Source organism: Corvus kubaryi, unplaced genomic scaffold (assembly GCF_017639235.1).
Source record: "Corvus kubaryi isolate FWS band 111438036 unplaced genomic scaffold, C.kubaryi_AGA036_p1.0 37396, whole genome shotgun sequence".
NCBI lineage: Eukaryota > Metazoa > Chordata > Aves > Passeriformes > Corvidae > Corvus > Corvus kubaryi.
Window position 1 is genome coordinate 2117154 of NW_024581135.1, and position 20475 is coordinate 2137628.

The following is a 20475-nucleotide window of genomic DNA, read 5'->3' on the forward strand; positions in this document are numbered from 1 at the left end:
TCTATGAATAGCCATGGCAGGGCTCTCACTGATTCCTGCTGCCCTGGGCCAGAGCAGAACAACAGCCTGGAGCTGAGGGGCTCACAATACAGATCCTGGGAGCCACATGGTCACTGGACCCTAAAGCAGCACTGAAAAGTCCAAATTATCTGGTTTTTACACTTCTTGTAGATGCTCATTTGTATATTTATATATATGTGTATTTGAGTATGCAGCTAAACTCATTTGCATATGTACTCATGCACTTTTTAACATTGTAATCCAAGTGATTCTGACAAATTTTACCTCGATTTGAAAACAGTACAAAGTCTAGTCCTTTCTAGACAATTCATCAGAAAAATAGGTATTGCTGTAATAAAGAACTTGGAATTCAAGAGAGGGAAGGAGTCAGCACTTCTTAATTTCTTAACTGCTGCTTTTTGTTTTATTCCCTCTTCGTTTAGCTCCAGATACACAGAGAAGAATTAAAGCATCCTGAAAGCCATTTCCAATGCTCTTCCAAAATTTCATCCCTAATACAAGCCTTGGTTCCTGTGCAAGCCCATTTGAAACTGATCGAGCAGTACTATTCCACCTAATAGTTCCAAAAATAAATACAAAGAAAAGTCAATGAGAGCCTGTGGTTTCCAACGTTCAAGTAACTCTTTAAAAGAATAAGCAGGTCCTTAACGACATAAGAGCATTAAAAAGGAAATAAATGTATCCTGTATCTTTTAATTCTTGAAATCAATGGTAATTCTGATTTCCACTTCTACTGGGACAGAACAAGACCCAACACAGGGACAACCAAACAAAACTAAACCCTCAGATAACCCAACAAGCCTGAAAGAACAAACAGAATTCCCCACTTTTCCAAAGTTTTGACAGGATTTTTGCAAAAGAAGCTCAGCCACTTTGAAAATTTGTGTCCCTGGCCATGAACAGATGAGACTGTACTGCTTTGTGCACATGGCCTCTTAAGCCCATAGAAAGACACTGGGACATTAGTGGGGCTCCAGATGGGCACGAGGGGCCTCCCACCTGGCCTGCTGCTTTCCACAGGGAACATCCACAGGGAGCACTGGCTGCTGATCCAGAAACTAATGCTGGACTTACAGACTGTATTCCAGCCACTGATCTTCCACAGAGAACGAACAACCATGAGTAACAGTAGGAAAAAAAAAATAAATCTACTGACAAAGCAAATTAAATAACCCAGCTGAAACCCAAGGCATTCCATCTTGGAGAGGACTGTTACTGATGCCCGGATCTCCAGTGTTTTTTAACAAGGAGAAACACTGATCCCTCCACAGCCAGAGTACGAAGGGACTGCAAGTTGTACAAGAAAAGTTCAATTATTGAAGGTATTGCATCATAAAGATTCTCCTCAAACATCCGCCTCCCTAATCCAAATAGAAACCAACTCATTTGTCCACAAAGGAAGGAAGGTATGGCAGCAAACTCCACAGAAACATTATTAAAGTCAGGCCTAAACAGCATCTTCATGTTCAGCAGAGCCATGGCAAGTCCTTGCTAATTCCAAACTATCTGTCCTTAGAGCCCAGGAAGCCACTGACCCAGAATACAGGAAAATAATTATTAATTTTGTCCCCAAAGATAAAGAACTGGAGAATCCGCATAAAGTTTTCCTAAAAGCAATTAGCACCTGCAAATATCTTTATAATAGCAGCAAAAAGAGCTTAAGAACCCAAATAAAAGGAAACTGTGTTCCTTTTTAGTTACAGCTGTTCATAACTCACAATCTTTCCCAGCACAGGTTGAAAGATTCAATTCCTTCAGTTCTTGGAAGCTTGTGACAGCAGCCAGAAGCCCCAAATTAGCCTGAGACTCCTTTGTGCTAAGCCTGCAGAAATGCAGGAATTGCCACCCAGAATCCCAGTCCCACCAGTGCTTCCTTCTGAGGGCCCTTCCCACCCCAATCCCACCAAATCCACAGCTCTCCTTCCAGCACAGACTTGGCTGCAGGACTGGAGGCCTAGGGAAATGAAGGTTTATCAGTAATTTTATCTCTAGGTTTTAAAGTAAGAGAAGACCCTGAATTATTCTGCCCAGCTTCAGAATTCTGTTCAAAATCTGGGTATTTTACTGCACAACCATAATAAATCAAACCATAGCTATTCTAAAGACTGAAACACAAAGAGATGGTTAAATCCCTGTAATAATTAATGTATCTCATCACTATAGGCCATGGAAGCTGGGAGCAGAGCTGCAGCTCTACATGCACAGGGAACGTAATCCTGCAGCCACTATAGGTTTCCATGTACAGAGGAAAGCAGATCCATGGGATCTCAGGTTGAGAAAAGAAGCACTGTCAGGAAATAAAATAATAAACTGTGTCCTTTCCTCTTGGACAGGGCTTTTGCTGTCCAACTCCTACCTGCAGTAAACCAAAAGGAGAGTCACATGTTTAAATAATGGGTGTTTATACACAGATCTGCTGATTTTGGTGATTGTCACCAATGAGGTTTTTCCCCCACATGTTTAAATTCAAAGTTATTACAAGCAAAAAGAAAACTAACAGCAAACTATTAGAAAGAACTACAGTTATGGCTGCTACCTCCAATTCTCCATCACAACATTGTCAAGTATCAATCCAACTCTGGTTTTCTCCTATTCCTTCCACCCCATCAAATTACGGCTCTCGCAAACTCTTCCCAGCCTGATCCCAAAATTGCTGCTTCCCGCGAGACACGTGTGTACAAATCAGAAATGGGAGATACCCCAGCATGCCAGGAGAGCTCTTTCTTGTGGGCATCCTTCAGCATGAGGCAGAGATGACACACACTCTCTGCTGACCACCATTTAACTGGGATGCCCCTCTGGAACACACACTCATGGCCTAGTCCATGGTTCTGCACTCAGTACTTAATAAACCAAAAATAATAAGCCCAAAATAAACCAAAGCACTCCAACTGTCTTTTGGAAATTACAGAGGACATAATTAAGCTCCAGAAATAAGCAGACAACAGCAATTTCAATATAAACATCCTACTTGTGTAGGGGGTAGGGGACTCTCTCATTTCAGCTTGGTGTTAATGCCCCAGCTCTTACTTCTGGATCCTTGCAAACATCTAGAAGGCTTCTCCCAACATTTCCTCGAGTCCAGAATTTAGTTTGACATTTAAACCCATTACATTTTAACCTATTTCAGACGTTTTTACACATAACTTTCCTTTGAACCAGTAGAAAACATGATCAGGTCAGTCCACCAGCAGCACCTGACCAACACTGTGAGCAGGGATGGAGCCACTTGGCCTTCCCAGCAGAAAGCCATGGAAAAACACATCCCGACATATATATTTGAACAAACCATTGACCAAATATAGCCGGGCACCACCGATAACCAGGGGCTGCTACCAACCACATCCCAACCCTGCAAACACCAAGTCCAGCTCTTGGACTGTCTATCCCTGGAAGTTCAGCTCGGGAAAGGGTCTTTGTACAAGTGGTCTTTGTACCTTCAGCACCGCAGGGGTTTAATAACTCAAACAATAAGTCAAACAACGGCCTGGAACCTGGGGGGCAACGCCGGGGCTCCCTGTTATCCCAGGAAAACAACACTTTCGGGACTCGGCCGGGGCTCAGCACCCACCGCACCACCCCGAACTTTGCCCGGCGCCCCCGCCACCATCACCCCCCTCCCCTCCCGCTCCGGAGGGGCCCAAAGGAGCATCCCCGGAGCATCCCCCGACAACAAAGCTGGGGCGGGGGGCGCCGGGAAGGGGCCTGAAGTGACAGGCGGTGCCCCCCCGGGGTAAACAGGGGGTAAACACGGGGTAAACAAACAACCCCCCCGCCCCGCCGCTCCCCCCGCACTCACCTCAGGGCCCCCGGGCGCAGGGAGGAAGGCGGAGACGCACACAAAGGGTAATAAAGGGGGAGGAGGAGGAGGGAGCGGCGCTCCGCGGGGCCGCCCCCGAGGGACGGGGGGGGGGTCTCGGTGTGTTTGGGGGGGATGTGGAAGAAACTCCCCGGCGGGGCTGCGGGGGGGGCAGCGACTCGGGGCCCCCCGCCCCCGCCTCGGCGCGGCGCTGCTTCGTGTCCCTTCAGCGGCGCGAACAACCGGCCGTCCCGCCGCCGCCCCCCCCCGCGCTCCTCCTCATCGCCGCCGCCGCTGTCGGGAAGGAGGAGGAGGAGGAGGAGGAGGAGGAGGAGGAGAAGAAGGAGGAGGAGGAGGAGGAGGAGGAGGAGGAGGAGGAGGAAGAGGAGGGGAGGCAGCAGCGGCGGCCGCCACCGCGCATGCGCCCCGGGGGAGCTCGGGAGGCCGCGGGGAGGAAGGGGGGGGAAACGGGGGGGGGGGGGGGGGACGACGACTTCCCACAGCGCCGCGCGCGCCGCTCCCGGAAACGGATCCGGGAGAGGGAGGAAGGAAGTGGATGAGGGGGAGGAAGAGGGGGGGAAATGGACAGGGAGGAAGTGACGGGAGCGAGGGGAGGCGAGGAGGGGAGGGGAAAGGACGGGAAGGGAGGGGGAGTGCGCGGTGACGTGCGGGGGCGGTGCGCGCGGGGCCGATGGGAGCGCGCGTGCGGCGGGTCCCGCCCTCAGGTGAGGGAGGAGAGGCGGGAAAGCGCCGTGAGGGCAGAGCGGGCAGGTGAGGGGGGCGGGGGAAGCTCAGTCCGCCGCCTCCGCCGGGCGGGAGCTGCCGAGCAGCGGAGGATGCATCCTCCCGCCCGCCCTTCGTCTGCTCGGGCTCTGGCATCTCTCAGGGAGCCGCGGACGCAGCCTGTGAGGAGGGTAACGGGCGCTGGGGGTTCGGTTTCTGAGGGGATGAATGGCTGCTGGGGAGGGCTCTCGGGTGCTCTCGGGGGTTCGCCGCTGCTCTGCGGGGGTGAAGCGAGGGCTGAGGGGAGCACGCGAGCGGCGGTGGCCGCCCTCGGGTGAGAGAGAAGAGGCGGGAAAACGTCGTGAGGGGAGGCGGGAGGCCGGATAGGTGAGGCGGACAGCAGCCTCCAAGCCGTTTAGAGCCCCGCTATTTCCTCATGGGCCCGCTCAAGGTCCTCCCAAAACCCGCCCTCAGCGTACCCCCAGCCCCTCATGGACCCTCCCAAGCTCTTTGGGGCCTCCCTCGTCAGGGTGGTCGCAGGCTCTCCCAGCCACGAAAAATCAACCCACTCAGACCCCCACCCTCCCCATTCCCACAGCCCTTCCCCAACCCCCTCATGAACCACCCCCCCCTTCCCCCAATTCCTTATCAGAGCATTCACAGACCCTCCTAGCTCTCATAAATTCCCCTCCAGTCCCTCAGGACCACCCCCAAACCTTTCCCGTCTGGTCGGGACCACCCCCAAGTCCCCCTCAAGACCTGCAATTCCTGCCCACATTCCCCTCAGAGCCTCCCTCAGGCCCTCTTGAATCCCCCTCAGAACGTGTTCAAGCTTCTCAATCCCATCATGATTCCCCTCAAGGCCCCCCAATCCCTTCAAGTTCCCCCCAAACCCTCTCTGGATCTACTCACATCTTTTCAGAGAACCCCCAATCCCCTTAGGACCCCTTCAAGTCCCCTTCAGAGCCAGCTTATCCAGAGAGATGCTGTGGTTATTGTTATAAACTGCACATTATAAACAAGGATGGCCAGTTATTCCTGGAAAAACCTAATTGTTGTGTCTTAATGTGTTCCTGTGTGCTTGTAGCTTGTTCCAGCTGCAGAAACATAAAGACATTATTTTAAACTTTCTAAAGCATCCTAAAGCCAGTGCTGTTTAGGAGATGTGTGTAAACATGGGTTTAATGTAATCAGAAATAAATTTAAGATGCTTTCAGTGTTTCGGCTCTTTTTTACTAGGCAGGTAGACTGATGCATCTTTATTAGTTAAGAACAGATGTTCATTACAGTCCTTAAGAATGACCAACATCTAGTTTCTGGCTAGGATTGTTTGGAAAGCAATGTTATTGAATAAAACGTTTATCTTCTCTCCTTTAAAGATGAAACCTTCCGCAATGAGCAAGCGTAAGTTGAAGGAGAGTAGTGCAGAAAGTGCTGAGTGCATTTCCCAGGTCAGTAATGTCTTTATTGATTACTTTCTTTTCAAGTTATGGAACTTGTGTAACTGTTCATGGCAACAGATTTGCATAAATCTGGTTTGATCTATTTAGGTTTTTGTCTTCCAGTTTGTAGGGTGAATCAGAACCCAGGTGACTTTTTTAGGAGCTGGACAGCAGCTGCCAAATCAGTTTTTAGTTAATTTGGTTTTTTTAAAACCTTTATTCTCCTGTTTCCCCAAAGTTGCTGGTTAAACTGGGTCAGTGATTTCTTATATTTTAATCTCCTCTAATTGCTTTTCCTCCTTTATATAATATTTATACAATATTCTGCCTCCTGCAACTTTATTCTCATTTTCAAGACCTCTGTATCATTGATGACAGTAAAGATTTACGTATTACAGAATACTTGTAACACCACAAAAGTGCCTAATTTACTACTATTTTATTGCTGTAGTTAAATTATTGGCAAATTCTGGTGTTTGAAGCCCCCTACATTTTTCCTGTCCTGTGTTACATCCATAGGTGCAAACAATCTTTCGTGAAAGATTCTGTCACCACTGTGCAGCTGGAAAGCTGTTTGGGATGGAACAGCAGTACAGGTGAGTGAGCAGGCTCTAGGATTCAGTGATTTCTAATTTAACTATAGATGTAAAATAATCTGGTGAAATCAGAATTTTCTGTTTCTCTGTTTTTCTAAATTATAGAGGTTTAAATGACTTGCAGCCCAGTGCTTCTAAAAATTACTTGCCTCAGATTTTAAGAGTTTTTATACAACTGTTCCCTGCTGGTTTTGTCAGGCTCTGAGTTTTGGATTTCTTGTCCTTGTTTTGCATCTCTAATTCGTGAAGGACTTTTCTTTTTGAGACTGAAAGATACTTTCAGTGCACGTTGTAAGACCTTGTATAATGGCCTGGCCAAGCAAGAAGTTAAATTCTCTTGCTGTGAGATTTATTTTTACTTCAGCTTGTCTCCTGTTTGTTGGTAAACTTTGTTAGAAGTAAATCTTAAACCTTTTGTGCCAACATCCTGGTTTTTTTTGAAGTAGAGATCCATATTTAAAGCAAACCTACTTCTGGAGCCATCCAGATGTGGAGGTTAGAGTTAGGAGGAAGGGACTTCTTGGGACAGTAACGCTGTCCCAGTCCTGGTCCTTTTACAGACGCAGGTCAAATTCTGCAAGTAACAAAGATGTATTTAAAGAACTTGTTTTAAACAATCAGTTTTTTGGTGAGTGGAACTGCCTGATGTGAGCAATAGTTTTCATTACGAAGGGACAAAACCATTTATTAAAGCAGTGCACTAGGCATGCAGAGCACACATAGGCCTTTTATTGCTGTTGTGAGAAAATGTCTTTCTATTATGTCCGTTTTACAAAACAAGACTCCCCTATTTATACTGGAATTCTGAAAAGCAGTTTACAGACTGTGTTCTGCTTAATGTGCCACTGGCAGTGAATTATCCTGGAGGGGAAATACAATGAACTCCCCAGCTCTGATTTTTTCCTTCCCAAGATGTACCAGGGCTCTTGGCTGGAGCTGGCTCTCAAATAGTGAACAAACCCACATGTGTTGGCTACAGCTGTTCTGTAATCACTCACTCCTTCAGAAGCAATTGCATGATGCCAGTGTTCCATATTCCAAAAAGCATGTTAATGATGCGTGAGCATTTGGGAACTGGAGGTGTCAGTAGTTGCTGTAAGCACTTTAAATGTGGTTTGAGGTGAGTGAGTCTATCTGCAGGTAATTTAGAGCTGGTGAGGTATAGTGGTAGCACAGAAAGCAATCTATTTTTTAAAGAAAGAAATAATTATTGAAGTCTGTCTTTTCATGGCAGTGAATTGCAGAACTTTATGAATTAGTGATACTCTCAACTTCTGCATGTTTTAATATTTTAAAATATTTTAAGAGCTCTGATCACTGAGCCCTTTGTACTTTATTGTATTACATTTTGCATGCCTTGAGTGAGTGTTGGCTCTCAGAGCAAGCCAAAGTGGATCAAGTTTTGTTTTTTGAATTTTCCCTGGTTTTGGGGAATGTTGACAGCTTTGAGGTTTTCAGCCTATTTCTGTTTTCAACAGATATTTGCTGGAGCTGCTGAGAAGAACCACGGTGCACGGAGAGAGTAATTCCGCCCTCATTATTGGACCCCGGGGATCTGGGAAAACTGCGGTAGGAACAGCTCTTGGAACTTTGTCCGGGGTGCAACAGAACCTCACTGCAGTCCTGGGAGCTTTTGCAGCTACATGTTCATGTCTGCCTGGTTTTACAGAGAGAATTGCTAATGGTTTGCATGTGAATTCAAAACATTCTAGGACTTTGTGTGGGCTAATTCTGTTCAGGAACAGCATGGAGAAATCTGTTCCTAACACTTGTCTTTGCAATTAAAGCCATGTTCTGATTACTCTTTCATTAACCTGTTATTGGGCCCTCACTGTCAAAATGATGAAAAGGCATCCAAATCTCTAAAAGGAGCAGTCTAAGGGGTAGGTTTCTCCATAGCTGTGTGTATGCAGGGAATGGTCAGGTATCTTAATCCTGAAGGAATATTGTTCCCTACAGAACATTGTTTGGTGGTTATGGTTTATAAGTGTAGGTTTGTGTTTTAAGGGAATTCCCCGTAGCTGAGATGCATGAAGGGATGACCTCTAACTTAAGTGTTTAATTCTTCAACATTATTCAAACACTCAAGTCTTTAATGTTTACATTAAATGATGTGATGAAAATTTGTTGTCCTTTAAGCCAGAATATAAGTTAGCAAATCACATCTGCAAAATGAATTATTTCCTTATTATACATCAAGTGAAAGATGCTGGAGTCAAGAAAATCATGTGTGTGTATACTTACGTATTTATACATTCACATAGGTGGGAGCTACAAATCCTCATCTGAGGAAGCCAAAGCAAATAGTAGCTTTTTAATTTTTTATATTTAACATTTCCACTACTTACAGATATTTTAATACAAGTTCCTTATGACTTTTGCAGTAAGAAGTTCTTGATGGACTGTAAATTTGGGACCCCTAAATTTTATAAGCAGCAGTTGATTGATCATGTGCAGTTTAATTTTGTCTTCCAGAAGGAAAGAATAAGCAGAGTTTCTTTTAAGATTTAATGCAAAGAGTTTCTTTCTACAGCATCCAAAGAAGCCATGAAGCTGAATATGGCACCAGCTCAAGAGCAAAATCCTCTCACATCTCAAATTCATAAAGCTTTTTGATTAAGGCAAAAGCCCCAGATATTACCCTAAAAAATGAGGGACTGAAATACCAGAGTTATTTTTCTTTCCTTCCCAGTTCAGCAGAATGAACAAATGTAATTGTCACAGTCATGCTGGTGAATGCAAAGTTGTCATTTTAGTATTTTACTCTGGAATTTACTCAAACATATTACCTAAAGAAACCTCACACACTGTTTCCTATCCTGTAATGTCTGTAATTACACTTCCCTTGCTGTTAAAATGTTAATCTTCTCAAAAAATTCTGTATTTTTTCTTTCCTAGTTATTAAATCATGTCTTAAAAGATCTCAGGGAAATGGAACAAGTTACAGAGAACCTCCTGGAAGTCCATCTGAATGGCAAGTAAACCATCATTGATCCAGTGTTCTGTTCTATTCAGTTCTGTATTTCGTATGTACTGAATAACAGCTTTGGTTTCAGCAGTTTGGCCCAGCCTAAATTATGGATGTGTTTGTCTGTGAGCTCCAAAATGCCTCTCTTTGTATTTCTTTGTATGGAGGGAACTTCTGTGCTCTTAGTGACAGAATTAAGTAACTTATGAGGTAACAGAAAACTCCTGTCCAGTCTAATTTTTAGAAAGGCAAAGCTTTGTAAGGCTGGAAAGAGAGAGAAGCTGCTGGTTAAGTCTCTAGTGGGAATGAACTGCTAGTTCTTCATGAAAAATCCTTTTCTTTCAGGACTTCTGCAGACAAATGATAAAGTGGCCCTGAAGGAGATCACCAGGCAGCTGCAACTGGAAAATGTGGTTGGGGACAAAGTTTTTGTGAGTAACTTCACTTACCCCTTTAAAACCCTTTCCTGGGAACCAGGCGTTGTGGGATGGAGCTTGTTGGGAATGAATGGGCTGTGGCTGCCAGCAGTTCTGCACAAGTGCTGAGGTTACCTCTGCTGGTTGAGCAATATTAATGCATCCTCATTATTTTTTAAAAATACATCACCTTGTGCCTTACTGAAGGAGGAAAAAAGGGAAGTCTCTCAAAAAGTCCCTAAATAAAACAAACTTAAGTATTCCAAAGAAACTTTGTTCAGAGGGGTGGGGAATTTGGAAATGTTTTTAACATTTCAAAACAAAGAATTAGCAAGTTAACCAACCAAAAAGCAGGACCTTTACTATATTTCCAACCTTTTTTGGTTCTAGGAAGTCTATCCAGGCTTCCTAGAGCTCTCATTTTCCATGGAATTTCTGTTAAAATATTTGCTGCTATTGCCCTTTTGCCACAGATAAACTGATTTACATTAGTACTGAAGACAGTCGTAAAGAGAGTGACCGAAGTGCTTGAGAATAAATTTCCCTCATTTTCTGTAACTCACGTTCAAGGGGTAAACTTGCTTTTCTGCTCCCTTTGATAGGGCTTGTGGTCTTCAGTTAATTATTTCTCATCTCACACCCGGAGTGCTGCAGAGTGGGAGAGTTTGTGTAACTGGAGCAGGCTGGTCACAGCCAATCAGTGTTTTCTGTCAGGAGTGATTGATGCTTCCATCTGTTTAATAAAGTTGCTAATTAAACCCTGAATCCTGCTCCTTCTCAGTGGAACATGTTAGGTGGCACTTTTTCCATGTGTATAGCTGGAAAATGAGGATGCAACAGTTATTTAAGGAAAGATAGAGCCTGCTTGTGAATTTAGCTTATTGCAGGCATTCTCCTGATCACTAATTTTTGCCTGCCTGAGGCAGTTTGGGGATTTCAGACTGGAAAAAAGTGGATGAATGTAGAGTTATCCATCTTGTCCTGAGGAGTTTGTGATTATACAGCATGAAGTAACATTGTACATTTTTGAAAGCATGGTTTTGGAAGGAGATGGCCTTCATTGCATGTCTGCATTTGCTGTAGTTAAACAATTCTGAGAATGACACTGCAAATCTATTCTGAAATTTATTTATTCTCTGTCTAGGGCAGTTTTGCTGAAAACCTTGCCTTCCTCCTTGAAGCTTTGAGGAAAGGTAAACACTAAAAACCCCTGTTCTGAAACTCTGGGTCACTTGACTGAAAAGTGGAGTTTTTTCTTCTACTTTACAGGTGGAATGAAGAAACTTAGCCAAGAATGTGTCATGATTACAAAATAATACAAAAAGTAGTCAATACTGAACAAATACACACCTGATGTAACTGATGCTGTAAAGGCTTGCATGTGATGTCCGCTGTGAAGGACAGATTCTCTTACCAGACTGATGCTCTTAAAAATACTGGTTTTAAAAAAAATTGGCCAGAGAAGTCTGTGTTCCTTGTAGCCAGAAATGCTGCTTGGCAGAACGCTACAAAACCTTCCCAGTTTTTCAGTGTTACTTTTCTTTTTGCTGTTTCTAGTTTTGGGAAAGAAGGGCTTAGTAAAAAGCTAAAGGAAAATCTGTGAATTTTTAACCCCATAATTAATGAAAGCTGTAGCAATGGAAGTCTAATCCTGGAGCTGCCCTGCTAACTCTCCAAATTTCTCTCAGGAAACCGAACCAGCAGCTGCCCAATCCTGTTTGTACTGGATGAATTTGATTTGTTTGTCCACCACAAGAATCAGACCCTGCTCTACAACCTCTTTGACATCTCCCAGTCTGCACAGACCCCAGTGACAGTTATTGGGCTCACCTGTAGGCAGGTAAGAAATGGCATTTCCTCATGTTTTTAGCTGTTTTAAAGTGACTTGTCTTAGTGGGAATGTCTTCTCCTCTCTTAGAACCATACTTAATTTCCTAAGAGCTGTTCTCAATTCTCTATTTTTCTAACTTTTGAATTGGGAAGGGGGATGTAAGAAAATAATAACTTGTGCTGAGAGCAAACTTAGAGTGCTCAGAGCTTTCAGCTTTACTGCTAAAGGAGCAAACCCAACATTTCTAAGGACAAACATTCCATACTAGACTGTTGGTCTCTCTTTGGAGGAGCTCCTGAATTTCTTGCTCAGCAGTTGGCAAGGACAGAGTTACACTGTGTTTAAATCTCTGTTCTGAGGACAAAGGCTTTTTTTTAAGTAACCACTTCAGTAGGGCACTTTTGCTCTAAAATGGGTTTAGGATCCCTGTTCAGTTTCCTATGATTTTACCCTGTCATGGTACTGAATTGTGGGCAGGCTGTGTGCACGGTGAAATAATTCCTGTGGAACACCATGGAAACTCGATAAAACTGATACTGTTTTCACAATAAACTGTTGGTGCTGAAGTTAATTGGGTTATAACAGGAAGAAGAATAATTAAAATCTCTTATCAAAGCCTGAATCTGGGTTTGACTGGGATTAGGTGATACCCAGCAGGGCAAGTTTCTGGCAATAGAAAAGTTAATTGTTGATTTAATAAATTACAGTCTTTTCTTTTGCATCATCACTGTCCTGAGTCTGAGCTCCTCAACCATTATTTAGAACCCTTTATCCCCTTTTGAGTGTAATTGAGGAAGTGTTTCCAGAGCTGACAGCTGTTGTTTCTGACGGTTTTTTTTAGTTCTTAAGTATTTTTTGGGATTTTTAAGTTGTGTTCTCTCAGGCTGACAAAAAGCACGTGGCCTGTCAGCTCTGGTGTGACCACACAACAACTTGTCCAGAGCCCTGATAGGCTGCAAGGTTTGATTCAGGCTTAAAGTAGCTGAAATATTTCCATAATCTATGGAGAAATTTTGCTGGGTTTCCTAGCAACAAATGATCCTGTGTGATGTGGTGCATCACGTGGGCTGGGATGGTTGCTAGCATTGCAAGGCACATCAATTAAAATAATCAGCAAAGGGCTTGTTAGAACATTTAACTTATGTTACAACATTTTAAGCCTGAGAATTTAATAATTCTTTCTTTTTTCACGACACTTTACTTCAGTGATTTGTCTGTAGTAAAGAAAACACCAAATTCATCTACTTTTTTAATTACTGTTTTTCCTTTTTTTTTTTTTTTTTTTTCCATCAAGGATATCCTGGAGCTCTTGGAGAAAAGAGTAAAGTCAAGGTTCTCTCACAGACAGATATATTTGACGAATTCCTTTGATTTTAAACAATATATTAAGATATTTCAGAAACAGCTTTCTCTTCCTGCTGAATTTCCTGATGAGTCTTTTGCACAAAAATGGAATAATAATGTTCAGGTAATTAAAGCATCTTATACCTAATTTTAGTTAAAAATTCTAAAGTGAAAGCAGTGTAAAGCTGGTTTACTTTATACACATATCCTTTACCAGTAAAAGTGGGAAGCTTTTACCTAAGATTGGCATTTCCTTTCACTGTCTGAGTGTGATATGGAATAAATTAAATTATGATAGAGAATCTTTGCTTATTGAAGTCTGGAGGTGAAATTGTCACAGGAAAGACCAGCAAGTTGAGGTTAGACATGAAAATTGTATTGTCAAGTGTAAGCTGAGCTCTTTAAAAAAATTATTAAACGGTCATTTTTCCAGGTGAGTATGAAATGATTAAAAGTGAGTATGAGATGGTTAAAATATCACTTTATTGTTTCTTGTAGCATCTCTCAGAGGATAAAACAGTGCAGGACGTGCTGCAGAACCTTTTCCACCACACCAAAGACCTGCGCTCGCTGCATTTGCTCCTGGTGTGTATTGGGGTATTTATGAAACACCTCCTTGGTTTGCAGTAATTAATGAACAGCTCTTGTGCTTTTCAGGCCATTTAGCTGAGCTTTGCCCGAAACATCATTTTACTGAGCTTTTGCCAGTGCTGGTTCCTTGCTGGCTTTATCACCCTGTGCTGTGTTAGTGAGTGTGGGGAGCTCCAGTTTCTGAAGTGTTTACCATGTGAGGATGGACTGTTCAATTCAGATGGGGCTGAGCTCATGCTATTTATCTTTCTCCAAGCCTTTCTATCTATAAAACAAAACTGTAGGTGAAACACTTTGAAACTGTTTTTTTCCTTTCTGAGATTCTTTTTGGTTTCTATTGAATCCTGAAACCTGCCCATATTGAAACCTACTTCTTCTACTCTTAAGTTGACACGGGAGCTGCAGCCCTCTTGGTCTTTTTTAGATTTTACCCTGCCTCCCTGAATCCTGTTTTTGAACACAGCTCATATAAATACACTGACACTTTTACAGAGGATTACACTTGTTTAACCATCCTAAAATACCCCTGTGCTTGTGTGGGTGTGAAAAGCCCCCTGACTGTACCTGCCCCTGGGCTGTTGTGCCAGCCCCCAGATCTGTAACCTGCTCTGGGTGGGCTGTGCTGGCCTCCAGGGCGGACAGCTCTGTCCAGCAGTGTTCAGAGCCACCCTGAGAACCAGAGCAGAGAAGTTCCAAAGTGCAGAGCTCTCTGCTTGGTGCTGCTCTGGTTACAAGATTGCAGATTATTCCTAGTGCAGGGCACTGAAATCTGTTCCTGTGGCTGCAGTGGAGGCCAGGAAAGGAGCTGATGGCAGCTAACAGCCTCCCTGAGAGCAGGTCAGAGCTGAGGCTCAACCTTCCCATTGTTTTCCACAGCATGTGCTGAATTTTTCCTTTGGAAGAAGTCCTCTTTCCACGAAAAGCGTGTAATACAGATTCTGGCAGGGATGGGTGAGGCGTTCCTGGACAAACTGTGGAGAGAAGAAGGCTTAAAGGGGCTCCAGGAGAGCTGGAGAGGGACTGGGGACAAGGGCTGGAGGGACAGGACACAGGGAATGGCTTCCCAGTGCCAGAGGGCGGGGATGGATGGGAGATTGGGAAGGAATTCTGTGAGGGTGGGGAGGCCCCTGGATCCCTGGCAGTGCCCAAGGCCAGGTTGGATGGTGCTTGGAGCAGCCTGGGACAGTGGGAGGTGTCGCCGGGTACAAAAGCAGGTGCAAACGAGCTGTTAGTCATTCCTACAGCAGCCTCTGAGGTGCTGATCCATGGACTTGGATATGAACAGGTTCATGAGGATTTATCTCCTGGAATCAGGAGGCTTTGAAGTTTTAAGCCTGGAAAACCTTCCTGGCTAAATGCCATTGAAGTGCAAGCTATTTGCAAGGTTTTCAGTATGAACCTACTGTGTGTGGAGGGTTTATCCATGAATGTTTCCAGCAGGTGACTCTGGGGGAATTGTGTTCCTGTGCATTCCAAGCAGGAATTGTGTGGTGGTTGGGAATGGAGTGAGCACTGTGTCCTGCTCTGTTGCAGATGCTGGCTGTCAGTGCCGTGACTGTGCACCACCCCCTGCTCACACCTGCAGACCTGCAGGAGGCCAGCAGGCAGCACAGGACCGACTCCAAGGCAAACATTGTCCATGGTAAAGCTCAGCTTCTCCCCAAAATTGTTCCTAGATGCAAAGGAAGTGTCAAGTCCCTCCCTGGAATTCTGGTGTAAGAGATGCTGTGTAGGGAGTGTTCCCCATGGGGATGAGCTGCACAGGGATTGCCTGTGCCCATGGAGTCAGCTCTGAGCTCACACATGGCTGTGGATACAACAATGCCAGCTCAGCTACTTACAGGTCTTGCTTTTTGGTGGGAACAGCCCATTGCTGATCGTTTCTGCTTCAAATACAAGGCAAACAAATGTTCTCGTATCAAGCCTCTCCAATTCTGGAATTTCTTTACATAATAAAGATACAGAACACCAATGGGTGAGGCCCAGAGCATATACAAATAGAGGAATAAACAGTGGGTGAACTGCCTGTGTTTCTGATGTGCTCAAGGGAAGTACTTGGGATTCTTGTCTTTCCCTCCAGGTTTGTCTGTCCTGGAAATCTGCCTCATCATAGCCATGAAACACCTGAATGATGTCTATGATGGAGAACCATTCAACTTCCAGATGGTTTACAATGGTGAGAGCAATGCCTGAGCTTCACAAACCCTACACCACTCACTTCCTCCTAACTGCCCCTTTTCTTTTCCTCCGACTGACACAGAATTCCAGAAGTTCGTCCAGAGGAAGGCACATTCTATGTACAACTTTGAGAAGCCAGTTGTCATGAAGGTGAGCCTGAAATGCATTTTTTTTTTTAATTGTAAAGTATTTAGGTTTTATTTTCCAGAGCACAGATTGGGGTGGTCAAACGCAGCCCTAGAAGGGAGCGATGTTTTGGGGCAGGAATGCCCTTCCCTTCCACTCCCTCTTTTCCTGTTTTTAGGCCTTTGAACACTTACTGCAGCTGGAGCTGGTGAAGCCCCTGGAGCGGCCGTCAGTGCGGGCGCAGCGGGAATATCTCCTGATGAAGCTGCTGCTGGACAGCAGCCAGATCATGGATGCCCTGCAGGTGTACCCCAACTGCCCCACAGACGTGAAGCAGTGGGCAGCCTCCTCCCTCAGCTGGCTCTGAGTCCTGCCCCTGCTCCATCACAACTTCTGGAATGCTGTGAGCTCCAGAAGAGGGAATGTTCACCCACAGGAAGGTGCTCAGAACAATAAATTTTTGGAAGCAGCTTTCTTTGCTGATCCATTTGGGATTTTCTAAGGAGAACTGTGCTGCTGTTCCCTTCCAGCAGCCAGAAATGTGCCTCATCACACCCCCAGGTGCTTTAGCTCAGCTCTGTGCCAGCTCCTTCCCTCACACACAGTTCCCACTTGGAGAAATCCAGGCTCTGGAGTTTCTCCCTGTGGCTGAGTGCTCTGGATCGTGGCTCAGGCCACGCTGCCCTGCTGCCTCCCTTCTGCAGCACAGCCCCATCAGGTCAAAGCTCACACTGCACTTTTCCTTCTCAAATCTGACTTGACATGGAAAATTTACTCAATTAAATCTTTAATCACAACTGAATTTACTTCATTAAATGTTTAATCCCAACAGGCTTCAGCTGCAAGGGCTATTTTGTGCCAAGTACAAGGTAACATCTTTCCATACCCGCTTTTTTGTAACAAAACTTGGGAGTTTGGCTCAAGAACTGCTCTAGGAACGGCCCCATGTGTTTAAAGTAAGTTTCCAAAGAAGCATTTGCAAGTCAGAGTAGTCACATTTTTTATTTTCCCGCTGGGGAAGAGGGCAGAGTATACATTTGTATTTGTACAATATTTAACAATCACTTTATTGAGGGCGAGGGGGGGTTGGTTGGTTTTTTGGCACTTGCAGAAAAGCAGCAAGTGCCTTTTGACAGTAGTACAACAACCTGTGCCCAAAACACTGACAAATACAAAGAGGAAAGTTAAAGTAATCGCTCACCAAACTCGAGAGGTAACAAAGAGGAGATGGACTGAAAAAAAACCAAAACTGAGGGAGAAAGCAAAGCAGTCCTGCTGGTTGAGTATCTGAGGTAACAGATGTTCCATCAAGGATGCTACTGGAGTCGTTTTGCCCAGGGATGTGTATTGCAGCTTCCGGTGTTTTGTACCAAGTGTTCCTGATAAACAGAAATGTCTTTAAAAAGGTTAAAAAAGCTGGAAAAGAGGAGAGGGGGTGACCTGACTGATTGTGTCGATGCTGATGGGAGCGGGACAGGTCTCAGCACTGATTACACTGGAGACTGGAGAACTACACCCCTGTGGGTTCTGGGTGATTTCCATGTTCATGGGGCAGGTTGGGAATACCCCAGGAGTGGCAGCACTGGCTCAACCCCTCCAGCAGCTCTGAGGATGCGGGACAGGAACTTCTCACCCTCTCACACATAAAAATCACACCTGGTGAGGCCAGGCAGGGGCTCACACACCAGTCCAGGGCCATCCTTGGGCTGGGAGCTCACAGCTGCTGCGCCTCAGGAGCTCAGGACAGGAAGGGCCAATGGGCACTGCCAGAACAATGCCAAAATCATCCCTAGCACCATGTTCCCTGGATCCTGCCCTTGCTGCTCCAGCAGCTCAACTCCCTGAATGCTCTGAAGTGAAACAGGAATTCATTCCCAAGGCCCTGGGGGCACAGCTGGAGCAGAGCAGCTCGGGGAGACCATTCTGACCGCTTAAAAAGCATTGGGAAGGAGCAGCCTTTTCTCAGTGACGCTACATGATGCTGGTAAATCCCAGGAAGCTGGGAGTGGAACAGGAACTGAGCAGGGATATCCCAAAGGTAGGAGCCAGCCCTGAGCCCGTGGCAGCTCCGTGGGAAGGGTCACACACAGGAGGGACTTGGATACAGCTTCAGTTTTGGCATCAGATTTCCAACAGCACAGAATGAAACCATCCCTTGGCTCTATTTTTGCCAGGGAAGGGTTAAAAGCCCTAAGGTGTCTGAGGAGAAGGACTGGGTTGGGATTGGTTCAGAATTCCACAGCTCCGGTCCTGTCCTGCTGTGTGGAGTTTAATTAAAAGTGGAGCAAAAATGGAAGCCAAAGGGAAGTGTCTGGCCAAGAGGACCCCACAAACTGCATTTCTTCCCCTTTCCAACAGCCCCTTGCAGCAGGATCCTCAAGCACAGCCGTGACCAGCAGTGCCACAGCCCTGGGTGGAACATCAGCCCTTCCTCCCTCCCTGCCCAGAGCCGGCCTGGCTCTGCTTTATCCATCACATGCCACTGTTCCCAGGGATGAAGTTCACAGATGCAGGTTCCAGCCAGCCTTCAGCGAGCTCCCGCCTGCTGCTTTGCAGAGACACTGCATGTGGACACATGGAGACAAGGACACACAGCACACCACGGGCCGCTGCCGCCTCTGCGCTCCAGGGGCTTACAACATTTATTTTCCTTCGAATTTGGCCTGAAGGATCCAATCAGTGTAGTGAGACAGGATTTGGGAGAAGCACTTTGGCACCCAGCTACCAGTCACTAATTCCAGCATAAGGCTCGACATCCTGAACCCCAGTCTTGGAGTTGTGAAGCCATTTTCATGTTTTTCCTTGTTTTTTGTGAGTCTGTGCTCTGGACACGGATATTCCTTTCGTTACCTCGGAATGGTCATTGCATATTGTGAGCAGAACTAGGTTATCCCTGAAATTTGTAACATTTAGGATCTGGAATCTGTGGCTAGAACTTTGTGTGTGACTCCAGGCTCAACCTGTGGCTCACAGGGAGTGAGCTGCACTCCCCTCCGATGGCACCAAGCTTTGAGTGGAGGGAAGTTGCAAATCTCCAAGCAGAGGGTGAGGAGTTGGGGGAACTGAGCTTCCTGAGGTGATCCTGAAACAGTGACACAGCCCCCACTGCCTGGCGGGACAGGGAACACGCGGCGACCTCGGCACAAACATAAATAGGAAAAAGACTCTTTTTCAAAAAAACAACAAGAATTCAGAGCTTTCCAGTGTCACAGCTCAGAGAAAATTTAAAAAAAAAATAAAAAAAAAAAAAAAAGTCATGCTTAAGGTTTCAAATATTCCTCAGACACAGCAAACCTAAATAGTATTCAGTTAAATAAATGGATGAGATACTCTGGGAAACAGAGGGAAAAGCTTTCAACTAAAAGAGGAAGGAAAATTTTCTTTCAATAAACAGCACTTTTTCTTTTTTATACACAACAAGCGAGTACAAGAAAAGGCTAAAAACACGGCTCTAGGAATGGCCACTTCCTGGGGGCATGAAGCTTTCCCCTTCTTAAATAACACAGGGAATTGGGAATACATCATTTACAAAACACGGAGCGGTTTATTATTCCAATTAGTGTTGTCAGTCATAATTTAGTGAGGTGGAACTGAGGTATACCTGGTTGAGGGAGGTTAAGTAATACTTGGAAGCCTCTTTGCTCTATCCCATTGATTACTCTTGTTTCTGTACACGGAACAGCAGCACACGGAACATTCACAAGCTGTGTCGTAGTCGCATTACAATAGTCATTTTATAAACAACAACGAATGCAATAAAAACAAGTTACCCTTTTTTTTTTGTTGTTTTTAAATCTGAAATGAAATGTTTTTGATTTAAAAAAAATAACAGTAGTTCATTTAAAGGAATTAGTCTCTTCTGACAGGGATTAAGAAATCGGATGTCAGTGTTTAAAACGCTCATTAGCCCATTCAGGTCCGGATTCTTCATTGTAAGTTCCTTATCAGCACGTGAGGGGTTCTCAGTCACGTCCTTCAGGTGTAAGCAGGGAATGCAGAAAGTCTCATGGATCCACATTGGGAAGGAGGAGGAGGGGGAAAACAAAGGATAAACACCTCTTGGTGATGTTCCAGAGAGACTTACCATCCGTTCTTCCCACCCAGAACAGCAGTGACGCCAGCAGTCCGTGCGCTGTAGCAGCTCCAGTGAAGAGTCCTGTGGTCACTTCCATGACCAGTGCAACTATCATAGACTGGATTCTTTGGGAGGAAAGTCAACGTTTGTCACCATTGTGACCACAGTCACAATGTCCTCTGTTGTTATAATGTTAGTGAGTTTTTGCATCTGGATGATCCTCTCCTCCACACAGCCCGCGGACAGCCGGGCCTCGGCGTCGTGATCCCAGCACTCCTCGATGGTCTCGCACAGCATCGCCATTCCCTGCGGAAAACCAGGCCAGGGAAAACCGTCACACACCCACAGGTACAGAGGGGGGCCCC

At 45.3% G+C, this 20475-nt stretch overlaps 3 protein-coding genes across 7 annotated transcripts in view; 1 reads left to right on the plus strand and 2 right to left on the minus strand.

Moving 5' to 3' along the window:
• Window positions 1-4149, minus strand: part of MBD5 (methyl-CpG binding domain protein 5) — a 107380-nt gene extending 103231 nt beyond the window's left edge. For both annotated transcript variants that reach the window (XM_042041181.1, XM_042041180.1), the window contains exon 1: window positions 3821-4149. The gene's annotated coding sequence lies outside the window, so the exon portion shown is untranslated. The remainder of the gene's footprint in view (window positions 1-3820) is intronic.
• A 345-nt stretch (window positions 4150-4494) lies between these two features.
• Window positions 4495-19317, plus strand: ORC4 (origin recognition complex subunit 4). 3 transcript variants are annotated; one of them, XM_042041678.1, is made up of 14 exons: window positions 4495-4545; window positions 5923-5994; window positions 6505-6581; window positions 8060-8150; window positions 9480-9555; window positions 9895-9980; window positions 11110-11158; window positions 11654-11805; window positions 13091-13264; window positions 13639-13725; window positions 15265-15373; window positions 15812-15907; window positions 15992-16059; window positions 16214-19317. In XM_042041678.1, the coding sequence occupies exons 2-14, from the start codon at window positions 5923-5925 to the stop codon at window positions 16400-16402; spliced, it is 1326 nt and encodes a 441-aa protein (XP_041897612.1). In that variant the 5' UTR covers window positions 4495-4545; the 3' UTR covers window positions 16403-19317. The 3 variants fall into 3 exon arrangements, with proteins under 3 accessions (XP_041897612.1, XP_041897610.1, XP_041897611.1); XM_042041676.1 differs by lacking the exon at window positions 4495-4545 and adding an exon at window positions 4552-4734; XM_042041677.1 differs by lacking the exon at window positions 4495-4545 and adding an exon at window positions 4552-4725.
• The window catches only part of ACVR2A (activin A receptor type 2A), a 50480-nt gene continuing 47023 nt past the window's right edge, over window positions 17019-20475 (minus strand). For both annotated transcript variants that reach the window (XM_042041673.1, XM_042041674.1), the window contains one exon: window positions 17019-20416. In XM_042041673.1, coding sequence (XP_041897607.1) covers window positions 20222-20416 — 195 coding nt within the window. In that variant the 3' untranslated portion in view covers window positions 17019-20221. The remainder of the gene's footprint in view (window positions 20417-20475) is intronic.

Excerpts from the sequence above, each read along its gene's own strand:
- ORC4 (XM_042041676.1), top strand. The coding sequence starts at position 4,657 with ATGCATCCTCCCGCCCGCCCTTCGTCTGCTCGGGCTCTGGCATCTCTC. Across the intron at positions 5,995-6,504 it reads GTGCTGAGTGCATTTCCCAG|GTGCAAACAATCTTTCGTGA; the intron begins GTCAGTAATGTC and ends TTACATCCATAG. Across the intron at positions 16,060-16,213 it reads AGAAGCCAGTTGTCATGAAG|GCCTTTGAACACTTACTGCA; the intron begins GTGAGCCTGAAA and ends TCCTGTTTTTAG.